Below are 13778 nucleotides of genomic sequence, written 5' to 3' on the forward strand. Positions count from 1 at the left end.
TGGAATCAGACATTTCCCTTGACCACAGCTGATGATACCAAAACACCAATACCTACACATAAAACTACAAAAATGAGAATTGGTCATTTCCCTTGACCTATATAGGTCAACCATAGCTATTAATAGAAAAAAACCAACACCTACAACTACGAAAAACAAAACCACACACACACACACACACACACACACACACACACACACACACACACACACACACGGCACCATCAAACACAACAAGACAACATCTACAAACACAGCCAACTCATAAACTCTGCGCCTTAATGACGTCGCATACCATAACGTCCTTACGCCATGGGTCAAAGCAGACAAGTGGAATCGGACGCTTCTGTTGACCCAGCTTGACTACTCATCAGTATGCACTGTTTGTGTCCATAGGATTGGCATGCTGAAGGTTTTTACTGTCTAAAATCTAGAGTTATGTACCCACAGTCACTAAGTGCATTGCCACTTAATTTATTTATTATGTAACAGAGGCAAATTGGGAAGTAAATTACTGTCATAATGTGGGAGTTGTTTGTCAGGGACAGAAAATCAGCACAATATGATTTTCTAATGACAGCAGTAGTTGCCAGGAGTGAACAGCAACTGAATCGGGTTCTTAATGAATTGGAATGTATGTTGGCTGATGGCTGTAAGTGCAAACTGGAACAAGAGACTAGAAAAGGTGGACAAATTTTTCTGTTTCGGGACTAGAATAATAAAGATTGAAGATACATGAAAGACATATCACCAAGTACTGCATAGAGCAAAAGGGCTGTCTTTGAAAATTAACAGTCACTAACATCCAAATATTTAAGCTTTATTACCAGGAAAAGATTCATAAAAAACGTGTTTTTAGAGAACAGCTCTATAAGGCAAGAAACATGAGCAAAAGGGAAGTTAGAAATGAAATGATTAGTAGAAGATTTTGAAAGGTGATTTTACAAGAGACTGTTCAAACAGTGGGTGGAGTGATCAAGTAAAGAAAGAAGATCTTTTGGATTGAGTCAAAGAGAAGAAATGCCAGAACAGGAAATAAAAAGAGCAAATGCGGAAGCACGTATTATGACATGAGTCACTGTTGAAATCTGTTGTTAGAGATGTGAAAGATGGAAAGAATTGCAGAAGCAGCCCTAGATATGAGTGCATTAAGGCAAATCATCAGTGCTGTGGGATGCGACACTTGTGCTGAAATAAAGACGATAGCTGCCAACTGACAGGAATTTATATTTTGTGTCAACCCAACTTTACTGTTTATGACTGAAACTAAAAGGTAGAAAGATTAGAGTTTAATGTCCCATCAACATCTTGGTAATTTCTGATGGAGCACAAGCTCGGATTACAGAAGGCTGGAGAAGGAAATCGCCTATGCCCTGTTCTAAAGAGCCATCCCAGCATTTCCTGGAGTAGTTTAGGGAAATCACAGAAAACCTAAATCTGGATGGCCGCATGGGAATTTGAACCACCTTCCTCCTGAATAGAGTCGAGCATGCTGATCACTGCACCATCTCACTCGGGCCAAAACAAAAACTCTCTCCAAGTTATATTGTGTAGCTTGAGAACACACTTCATAAATAATGAAGAATTTGATAAAAATCAAAATAGTGAACGAAAGGAGGAAATGTGAAATTAACTGATAAGACATGCTCAAGAATAAGAAAATTTAATAATGAAAAAAGCATAAGGGAAAGAGATGTTTTGTGATGTATCTTTTAAAGTTTTAATAAAAAGAAGGGAGCATATGAGCAATAGTGGAAGATGTAAATCTTTTATTAATAATTTAGGAGTAAAGGTGACAACCTGCAGAATAGTTGAGATGTTGAGGCATCAATGGGCACATAAAAAAGACTGAAGACTTTGCTAGCTTTCAGATGAATCTTTTTTTATTTACAACGCACATGCATACCTGCAAGGCCATGTTGTGCCAGCTGAATACATTGTACCCAGTCTGCAGTCCTGCAGCTTGACTAAGTTGAGGAATTGTGTCAGTTGATGGCCGAGGGGAGAAAGGTGGTGGCAATGGGAGGGAGGGTTGAGAAGGTGTGGCTGACACCCAGGGAGAGAGGGAGCAGGTGCACAGGATAGAAATGCAATTTCTTACCAGTGCAGATTACCTCATCCAGCAGGCAATGACAATGATACATACTAGTGGGTAAAAGTGCACTTATGGTGTCTGCAGCTTTTTCTGTTGCATGCTGCTCTTGATAACAATTTATGTGATGAATCATGGGAAGTCGACACAGTGAATTATGAGTCAGGTGTAGATAGCCATTGAGATTCTCATTTGTAATGTCCTATCATTTGTCGGTGAAGTTAGCTAGTATTTTATTCTTTTAGGTTATAATTTAACCATATTGTCAGAATTTCTGTCAAAACTGTGGATTGGACATACAGGTAGGTTATATCTTGGGCTACACTATCAGTTTATTACAGCAGTGATATTTTTGGGTTGATACTTGTTGGATTCGCCAACCAACAAGCAGATTAGAAAACTATAACCCAACCTAGGCTTCAGGTTATGTTACAGGTCAGTCAGTCAGCCCATGTAGTTTTTTGAGTCACCAAAGAAATGCAAAAATCAGTAATCAACCTTAATATTAATATAACCAGGTCATTAACATTATTCTAGCACTTTCAATATCTGAAACAAATGTAATGAATTTGTATCTTTTGCTGAAAGAAGCCATTATACTCAGTGATTATCATTGGCTTTGACCAATGTCAGTGTATTACCAGTACCAACAAGCAACACAAGACCTGACATAAGTGTATTTTAGCCAATGAGTGAACTGGGAGGAAGTAAGACAATAGAAAAAGAGGAAACTGTGGGGAAGATGGCTTGGGGTGCAGGTTGAACGATATTAGGGCCCTCGTGTCAAACATCCACACACTTACTGTATGGGTCATATCCTTTGGAAGACCTGTCTGATACACCCATCCAGCACACCTCCAGTTCCGTCATAGGCTTCTCCTATCCCATCAGAGGCAGGGCCACCTGAGAATGCAGTCATGTTGTATACAGGTATGGTGCAGTTTCTGCACAGCATTTTATGTAGACATGACCACCATTCAACTGTGTACTTGAATGGATGGCAACCAACCAAATTGTGACCAAGAAAAGAGCTGAATGCTCAGTGGCAGAATACATCACTGAGCACAACATGCTCTATTCCAGTGGCTGCTTCACAGCCCATGCCATCTGGATCCCCACCACCACCACCCCCACCCTCACCACCTCTCAGATACATAGATGGGGGTGATCCTTGCAACATTTTCTTTGTTCTCATAATGCTCCTGGCACAATGCCTGCTAGCCTCCTGCCCCTCACCTTCACCCACTTACACTGTGCCCCAGAACCCTAATTCTGCTCATGCTGCATGCTCACCCACATCCCCATGGTGTCTCCTTCTTCTCTATAGCCCCTCAAATTCACTCATCGTCATTGCGTACTACAAGAACTCACCACTGGCGTGTTGCATTCCTGTACTTTACACTCTCTGTCGCATTCCTAACCTATGCACCTGCTGCCTGCCTCCAAACTCCCAACTGTCCTTCCTACTCCCCACCTTATCTCTTCCATCATCCCCTCCACCTCACACCATACCTCACCCTGCATCCAAGCAGAGTGTGTGTGTGTGTGTGTGTGAGAGAGAGAGAGAGAGAGAGAGAGAGAGAGAGAGAGAGAGAGAGAGATATCCTCACAAAGAGTATTATGGAGACCTGTAACTATTCTGCATTGAAATTAAATGTCAAATGCAGAAGTACGTTAGTGTGTTATTGTTTTGCATGCTGTATATAACATTGATTACATTATTGTATCCAGACCTTCTAGATAAGAATTTTAAATGTGTACTATGTCATTTATGTATGCAGATCGTATGTGAGCGGAAGGATGTATTTGCATCAGCGTGTGCCGTGGCGCGTGCCTATCCACTGTATTCTGCAAAGTCGCCAGGTTCATCACAGGACTGTAAAACACCAACTGTAGTAAATGTTGAATTCCTCTTGGTTCCTGAATCAATTGCTGATGGGGCGAATGGTGCTGAAGATGAGAGTGAGTCTGAAGATCTGCATTTAAGCCAAGAAGATTTGCGTTGCCTTGAAAGTGCAGCATCTGGTGTTCGACTTGCAGCCAAAATTGTTGATATGCCTTGCAATGTAATGAATGTGGATCACTTCCTCAAGGTATGTAACATATGTAAGGTTTAATGCCTTACAGTTACATGTAGAATGTTGTAGTTAGTTCTGTTTGTTTTTTCTCTAATGTCACTTCTGTTTAAGAGGCATACATTCTTAAAGCTTGTTCTCTAATGCCATTTCTGTTGAAGAGACGTACATCCTTAAAACAACAGACGAATAGAGAATTGATTGTTCGTGTATCCACACACACACACACACACACACACACACACACACACACACACACACACACACACTGTATTGATCTTTGAAAGTGTATATTGCTTTTTTTGTGATTACATGTACTTCCATACTGTACAAAAACTATAAAGTGCATGGCAGATTGTATGACCCACAGAACTGTGTGTTAGTGTTTCTATTCCGTATGCATTTGGAGTACAGGAAGATTTGCTGCTTAAAATACCAATATATATGGGCTACTTAGACTAATCTTGTCATCACAGTTCTTTTGAGAATGATATATAGAAGGCCTTGTTCCATTTAGCCTTTCGTTTAGTTGCATAGGTGGACCACGTCTCCAAGTAGGTAGTGGTGGTGGAGGCGGCAGCGTCACTTACATAGAAGAAGTAGGGGAACGACAGAAAACATAAAGAATTGCATTGTGTTACTTCCCTTCTTTACCTTATTTTTGGAGTTTGTCTGTTATTTGTAGGTGGTTGGGTGCATTACAAAAATGGTTAACACCTTTTAAACATAGTATAATTTACCTGATCATATTGCCTGAAGCAAACGTGCCTAATATTTTATAATTTTAAACTTCTACTCCGAGTAAGTAAGAATTATTTGAATAAAATGGTTCAGGAAAGGAAGCCTCTGGTGCTTTATTAATCAAAGTGAGCAGTGCACTTTCCTAACTTGTCTGTTTCAGTGTTCACGTAATCAAAAAGTAATACTTTCTCCATTCATATTAAAGTTTGGCATTGCTCATATTGTTTAAAGTTTCAATTAAATAGGCTAGATTGTTACTTTGTGTTGCCATAATTTTTAAACTTGTATGCGTAGCCACTTCCATGATATCTGGATTGTTAAACACAAATTAGTTCTGTCACAGTTCACTGAAAATTAATCACCCTAACCTACACACGTTGACATATGAGTCTACCTATTTTTACCTGACTGTTTGATGAATTGCCTTTCTGTAAGAACTTGTAATTAATTAGCAAACTATCACAGCTCTCACATACATGTCTGTATGTGATTACAGCACTTAGTTGTCTCTTCTTGGTCTCAGTATTGAAACTCAAACCACAGTGGAGACATAGCTGTCAGCAGAATTCCCTGTACTCGGAAGGCACACTAGCATACAAGATGTAGAAAATGTTGCAAAACCTGCTGTATATTCAAGAAAGTACTCCCCTAATTTCTCTACTACATTCATTCCTGTGATACCAGCTGCTGTTGCGCACAATGCTTCACCAACCTTGAACATACAGAAATCCTTGACTTTCTCATAGTGGTCAAATATGATCATATTTTGATGTAAACATAATAAAGTGAAAGAAAAAACTCACACTCATGTAAAAATGTTACAGACCATTTATCTGTGTAAGCAAATGGTAATCTTATTTAATGATAAACAAAAGACCATTGTATGAATATTTCATGTAAGCTGTCTCAGGGCAAGACTTTCTGCTCAAGCTATATCTTTCTAATGTGTACTCTGCACATACAGACACCATGTTCTGTGAAAATCTGTCAACAGCATGTGTATAGAAACTTTTGCAAATTGCTTTTGTTCAGGAAGTGGGAGCTGTAGCTGCTGCATACCCGGGAGTGCGACTAACTGTCATTCGAGGCAAAGAGCTGGAGGCCCGCGGTTTTGGTGGAATCTACGGAGTCGGAAAGGCAGCAGCTGTTGGGCCAGCTCTTGCTGTGCTGTCCCATGAACCGCAGGGTGCGACTGAGACAGTTGCCTGGGTAGGCAAGGGCATCGTTTATGACACCGGTGGACTCAGCATCAAGGGAAAAGTGAGTGATCCAGAACTGACGTCAAAAGGGTAAGGTGAGAAGAACTCAGTAACAGAACACCGACTAGAAAAAGTTGAGGAGACAGGCACATCACATTATTTTTAAATTATGTCTTTTTGGTGTTATCTTGGGGCATCCAAATGTACTGTGTAAAATTTGTTTTTTAATGCTTTAAAATTGGGCACATTTGAGATGAAGTAACTAGCATGGGTGAATTTTCGAGGGATGGCTTTAGTACTGAAAATTCACCCAGAAGTCTGTGTAGTGTTTGATATGGACAGGAGGTCTCATTTCAGTCAGTATATAGAATTCTTGTTTGAAACTTCTATCACATCCAATTATGTGTTTGGTACGGATATTATTAAAATGCAAGTAGAGAACCTTGTGCTGTCTAGCAATGGAGGGGGGGCGGGGGGGGGGGGGGGGGGGGGGGGAGTGGAAAAGCTCACCATCCATTTTATAAAGAAGACACCATTAGCATATATGTCAAGGATTTCTTTTTAGAGGCAGACACATTTTTTTCAATAATTCTCTCTCATTGTCCAAATCTAAGTTCCATCCATAACAGAATAAATTCAGCATAACCGATTGTTGAACAATGTTACAATATTCCAGCATGTAAACTTTAGTTGTGATGGGTATTCATCATTTTGCAAAAGGAAGAAACTGGCAGGCAACTGTGTAACTGTAGATGAATGGTGAAAATGAAAAGGCACACTTAATAAGATCATTTTACTGTCTCAACGTAGTATACTGACCATTTTTTATAGATAGGTGCAGGTATTGAAGACAAAAAATACTTCATCATGTGGCTAGAGGTTTCTGGGAGAGTACACTAGTATTCTTCATTGCATCATAGCTCATCGGGGGCGGGGGGCGGGGGGGGGGGGGGAGATAGGGAATCCCATCTCAAAAGAGCACATAAGCCAGGATAAAACCATGAATTAAGATTAAATGTGTTTTATTTAAATTTCAGAAATATTTTATCTTTCCTGACACTCATAGAAATTGGAAGTTTATTAACTAATAGTGTATGGAAGAGGTTTAGCTTACACAATTGGCAGTAAATGCTAACCAAACATCAGCCCATATAGTCAGTAACAGTCAGCTCTACATTTCTGAGTAACTGACCTTATATCTTCATGACTGTCAAAATACAATGCAAAGATAAAGATAGATAATAATTTCTGCTTTGCTAAGTGTAATGGGACTGAAATATATTTAGTGTAGATGAAGTACTGTCTATAATACATTAGCTTTAGTGACACTGATTTCACATTCACGATGAGCTGAATGTACAATATTTGTATGAATATGTTAATTCTTTGATTCCAGACTACTATGCCAGGCATGAAGCGTGACTGTGGTGGAGCAGCTGCCATACTTGGTGCGTTCATGGCAGCAGTTGAGAGGGGCTTTGCACAGAATTTACATGCTGTTTTCTGTCTAGCAGAAAATGCTGTGGGTCCTGATGCAACACGTCCAGATGATGTCCACACTCTTTATTCTGGCAGGTGAGCATCATTTCTCCATGTAAAACAACTTAAAATTTTCTATTTGTATTTCCTCAGAAAGAAGTTATTATTATGTATTTGCATTTCAGTGTTTAGTGGAAAAATAGGCCATTTTAGTATATCTGTACTCTTGAGAATATACATTTGAATGTAAATAAGTTAGGGATACAGAAAATCACTCAATGCTTCTCCTCTTCAGTGTGTGGTCCTTTACTCCTAAATTATTTACATTCTGCCAGGACTTTTCCTTGTTATAAATTTGAAATATTCTTCTTTCACTATAGTATGCTACTACCCTGCAAATATAGACAAAAATAAAATAATAAAAACATAACTTTTCAGCACAAAAATTGAAAAGAAAAAATGAGGAAAATTAAAAATCAGTTCTCTGAAGCAGAGATCCACAGTGAATTAAATGTTATTAACAGTGCTCACAGTATTGGCATTGCACATGTAGTTGATAGATAATATTGAGCAACAAATCAGTATCTTGTATAACTTTCTCTAGTTACAGTGCAACCCTGCAGTTGAGCTTAGACACAATCATAGGCTTGTTACAAAATTCTACTCGGTATACTAAAATGTTATGGTATTAATAAAATCCCACTTGCATAGACGGAGCCTGACCTTCATAATAGAAAGCAGATTGTCTTTCTGACAGACTGTCATGGGCATGAAACTAATCTTGGAATGAATTGTGTAACCTAGGGGATTTTGAAGGATTTAGAAGTGTATATCACTAGGCAGATGACAGTTACTGCCCACAGGAAAATTAAAGAGGCCTTTGGAGAAAAGAGAAGCTGCAGTATGAATATCAAGAGCTTCGATGAAAAACCAGTCCTAAGCAAAGAGTGGGAAGCTAAATGATGGAGTATATAGATGACCTACTGAAGGGAAATATACTTGAAGACAATATTATGGAAATGGAAGAGGAGATGGGAGATATGATACTGCAAGAATAATTTGCCAGAGCACTGAAACACCTAAGCCGAAACCAGACCCCAGGAGCTAAGACATTCTGTCGAAATTACTGATAGCCAGGGGAGAGCCAGCCATGACAAAGAAAGGTTTGGAGTAGGAATTATAGTTGAGAGAGAAGACATAAAATCTTTGAAGTTTGGCAGTGAGATTGTAATTCTGTCAGAGACAGCAAAGGACTTTGAAGAACAGCTGGATAGAATGAGCAGTGCCTTGAAAGCAGGATAAAGACTAACATCACCAAAAGCAAAACAAAGGTAATGGAATGTAATCAAATTGAATTAGGTGTGCTCAAGGAATTAGATTAAGAAATGAGGCACTGACAGCAGTAGATGAGTTTAGCTTTTTGGGCAGCAAAATAACTGATGATGGCTGAAGTTGAGTGGATATATAAAGTGTAGACTGGCAGTGGCAAGAAAAGCGTTTCTGAAGAAGAGAAATTTGTTAACATTGGATACAGATTTAAGCATTGGGAAGTCTTTTCTGAAAGTATTTGTATGGGCTGTAGCCGTGTATGAAGTATTTTGTATAGGTATGTGATCAGAGGCTTTGTATAGGGTTTAGCCATATATGGAAGCGAAACAGCTACAATAAACAGTTTAGACAAGGAGCAAATAGAAGCTTTTGAAATGTGGTGCTACAGAAGAATACTGAAGATTAGCTGGGTATATCACAAAACTGATGAGGAGGTACCGATTTGAATTGAGGAGAAGAGAAATTTGTGGCACTAATCGTATCGGTCAATAGGACCCATGGTGAGACATAAAGGGATCACCAATTTAGTACTTGAGGGAAGTGTGGAGGTAAAAATCACAGAATGGGGTCAAGAGATGAGTACAGTAAGTAGGTTCAAAAGGATGTGTTTGCAGTAGTCATTTAGAGATGGAGGCATGCACAGGATAGAGTAACAGGGAGAGCTGCAGCAAATCTATTATCACACTGAAGACCACAGTAACAACCACTATGGAACCCCCACAAAAAATCTTGACCTACATAAATGATCTTCCAGTGACTTTACAGAGTAGTTCAAAAACTGCTATATTTGCTCATAACTCAGGCATACTAATCAAGGGTCCAGACTGAACCTTGGCGAACAAAGTTCAGGTGATGACTGAACGGGCATGTAGCTGGTTATCAGCATACAATTTCAAACTAGCAAAAATGACCTGCTAGCACCAGAAGTAGGCATTAATAGTCATTCATTAAATGAAATGCCGTGTGTAAAACTTCGTAGGGTCCAGCTGGATAACAAATTAAAATGGAATCAACACACACACAAACAAACAAATTAAGACACTGAGTTACATGTGTTACACCCTTGGATCTCTCATTACATTGAGCTAAGGACAAGGAGACTGTGTTAGCTTTATTTACATATTTTCAATCCTTATTGTCTTGCAGAATTAGCTTCAGGGAGAGGGCACTTAATGTAAATAAACTATTTATTCACCTGGCACTAGCAGTAAGGATATTGTGTAAAGCAGATAACCAAACATTTTGCAGAACTCGATTTAAGGATTTATGAATTTTTATAGTTCCTTTCCGCTACATCTATTCTTTAATACATCGTGCTGGTAAAAATCAGCTTCCCTGAAAGTGGGTTGTGTAATCACAATGGAAGACAAAAATTATTTGCACTTTGACTTTGCCTTCTTTTGTAGGGTTCAGAGCGTAGTTGTGTGCATGACGGTCTCCCATCTCACACAAAGCAATACACTTAGAATCCTTACAAGTTCAGATGAATATTAATAATATATATCATTAACACTTTTTCTTTAAATTATCTGAATATTGAGACTCAAAGATTGAAAATTTCTGTTAGTACAGGGCAAATACCAGTGTTCACTGTAATGCAGCATGACAAATAGTAAGGTACTGTAAACAGGACTCGGTATTGACAGATGTAGGTAACTATTCACCGTGAAAAACACTAGTGTAATAAAGTAAATATTAAGGTATGAGATAACCTGCAGCTCTTTAATATAAATGGGGAAACAGCAGACGTAAGAGTGAATGTTATCAAGCAGGATAGTGATAATTCTTTTGTTAATATACTGATCAGACAAAGTTACTAAGTATTCGTGTGATGAAAGTGCATGCTACAAGGTACGGGAAACCTGTTAAGTGAAACAGTAGAAGTTTATTTTATCTGTGAATAAAGAAAACAATAATTTCTTGTTTCGCTATGAATAACAAAACAAAGCATCTTGGATGTGTGGCTTGGTACCAGCCTATTGTCTGTTACTTTAGTAAAATGTCCTTGATCTGGTTTTAGTTGTTGTGTAAGGTTGGGAGCTTGACATCGAAGTTGGTGGTGATGTCTCGCGATGTGGTCCGGAGGCAGCACTTGGTGAGGGTCAACAGCTTGGAAGCAGCAGGCGAGGTGCTCTTTGGACTTTTGATGCAGGCAGATGTCAGTCAGGCGAGTTTGGTGCACTCCTCGATAGGAAATCCATGCTTGAGGAACTGTGGCAAGGTGGCCACGGTGTCATTCCTACTGAGTTGCGGCTGTGCTTGGTGAGGAGATGTCCGTACTGCAGATGTTTGGCGCCTGGCCACAGTGCTGCTCCAGTGTACAATTGCCATAGATTGGCTGAGCCGCAGCCTTCATAGCTAGGTCACAGAAGGATACAACGACCAGCGCTTGGAGGCACGTGACTGCCTGCAGCGAGATAGTGCCAGTGCTGGTAGCGACACCTGCGTGAGAGACTTGCACCCCCAGGACTTGGGGCTGCTGCTGGAGATGTGGAGGAAAACAGTCCTGAAGATGGCAAACAGCAGGATTGCCAAAGTATTGAATCTAATTTACTTTAGTATCTGGCTGCAAACGTGAAGAGACTTTCAATCCCGCAGCTTTAGATTTACATTGGATTGTTTCCTTGTGATTGCCGGAGTCCTTATAGTGAGCAAGCGAGGAATGCAGATGGGCAAGCGAGGAATGCAGATCACTTCTACTATACAGCTGTCTGAAGGCTAGTAGAATCATAGGCACTAGCTATACAATACTACAGTACTTGTCTTTTGCTATGTGTACCTTGACGCATTCCACTTACCTGAATATTCTCATTCTTTATGTTATCTGCAGCACATGATGAATTAATGAATAATTGTAGGTTATATTATTATGTTTTGCTTCCATGTGTTTTGTCACAGTTTGTGGGGTGTTGCCAGTATTACACATTGTTGGACAAATTTCCAGTTCATTGTTGTTACATATGATAAATGGTGCTGCTGAAAATCTTTGAGAGTGTGTGAAGTAATAAGGCAAATCTGAAAACTGATACTGAGAAAGAGTGCATTTCCCAGATTTAGTAGCAACAACAGAAGGGGGTGGATGATTCTGTGCTATTGTGTTCCCTCAGCAAACACCAGAAGTGGACAGTCACTGCTCCCCATACCGTGATGCCCAAGAGCTGTCCCCATACATGACTTCTTGATACAGTCTACTAGTTTTTGCTCTATTAGCTTTGCACCATGCCTACAAATGCCAGTCACCGACACCAAAGAGAGCCAGGTCTCTTCATTAAGTACAACTTTGTACTTTCTAACCTTCCGTTCCTCTCTTCTGCTACACATCGTGATGTGGGATGCGTGGGGTTGAGAGGAAGCATGTTAGTGATCCACATTCTCATTGCCCTGTTTTCAGTCAACAATTTCTGATGCTCCTAGCTGACACTATTGAGGCAACAATAGCACTGTAGTAAATGTACATTCCAACTATGGCTGTTCATCTGATACCGCAACCAAGGTGTATTCTGTATGCTGCTGCTGTTCAGAATCAAATCTGCGAGGATCCTTGAATTACCAGCACTGATATTAATACACCACTGACAACTACATGCAACATTTCTTTGATGGGCTACCTGTTCTTTGGCAGTTCCACAATATAACCTTGCCGAAATTCTGTTAACTACATGAACTGGGTTCACTGAAATCAATTTGGCATATCCACCATTGCACTAAGGTGCTCAAAATAAGACAATTTCTTCAGAAAGTATTACATAGTTAAGAGCTCAGAACTATACCATCCACAGCCTATTGCTTTAAATCCTTGCTGTTACAGCCCTTGATCAGAGCCTATGCATATTTTACATTTCTACATCAAATCTTTAGAGGTATTACTTTTCTGTTTTCCACTAGGCATTTTAGGGCAAGGCCCCTCTGGTACCCGCTGAGGTGCCACCTTCCCCTCCTCCAGCCAATGAACCAACAGAGTCTCACCCCACCTATATGGACATTACCCCATCCTTCTCGGTGACGGATGGTGACCCTGCGGTGTGACTGGCTCCGATCCGTTCCCTTCCCATTTGGACTCCAACTTGAGAATCCTCCAGTGGAATTGTAATGGTTATTTGCATCACCTCCTGGAGTTGCGGCCCCTTTTTTCCTCCTACCCTACTGCTTGCATTACTCTCCAGGAGACTCATTTTGTCAATTCTTACTCACCCACCCTTCGTGGGTTCCACGCTTTCTGTTGGAACTGTATTGGCCCCTTGCGGGCTTCTGGTGGTGTTTACATCTTGGTCCACAAGGGCATTGTTAGTAAATGGGTTCCCCTCCGTGCCACTCTGGGTCCATCTGGCCACTCCAATCGCAATCTATAATCTCTACCTCCCATCTGACAGGCCGCCCACATCCCTTGCCCTAACCACCCTTCTTCAACAACTCCCTTCCTGCTTCTAGGGGACTTAAATGCCCACAACCCTCTTTGGGGTAGTCGCACAAATACTGCCCTGGGCAGGACAGTTGAAGCTTTTCTGGCAGGGCTTGACCTCTGTCTACTAAACACCGGCAAAACCACACACTTTAATGTGGTACATGACACTTTCTCTGCCCTTGACCTCTCATCTGCAGTCCTGGCCTTCTTCCCTCCATTCAGTCGGGTGTCCACGACGACTTATGTGACAGTGATCATTACCCGATTTTTTTTTTTCCTTCCTTCAGTGTATCTCGCTCCATCACCCTCCCAGGTGGGCCTTCTCTAAAGCTGATTGGGGTGCGTTCTCTGCTACCATCTCCCCTCTACTACCACACAGCGGTATTGATGAGTCTACACAGACTTTGACTGCCGCTATCCTTTCCGCAGCTGTTTCAGCCATCCCTTTTTCCTTGGGTTGT

At 40.5% G+C, this 13778-nt stretch overlaps 1 protein-coding gene across 2 annotated transcripts in view; it reads left to right on the forward strand.

The window, feature by feature from the left end:
- Positions 1–13778, forward strand: part of LOC126416288 (probable aminopeptidase NPEPL1) — a 59720-nt gene that overhangs the window by 3780 nt on the left and 42162 nt on the right. For both annotated transcript variants that reach the window (XM_050083939.1, XM_050083938.1), the window contains exons 4-6: positions 3874–4185; positions 5941–6168; positions 7504–7682. In XM_050083939.1, the coding sequence (XP_049939896.1) occupies positions 3874–4185; positions 5941–6168; positions 7504–7682 (719 nt within the window). The remainder of the gene's footprint in view (positions 1–3873; positions 4186–5940; positions 6169–7503; positions 7683–13778) is intronic.

Source organism: Schistocerca serialis, chromosome 8 (assembly GCF_023864345.2).
Source record: "Schistocerca serialis cubense isolate TAMUIC-IGC-003099 chromosome 8, iqSchSeri2.2, whole genome shotgun sequence".
NCBI lineage: Eukaryota > Metazoa > Arthropoda > Insecta > Orthoptera > Acrididae > Schistocerca > Schistocerca serialis.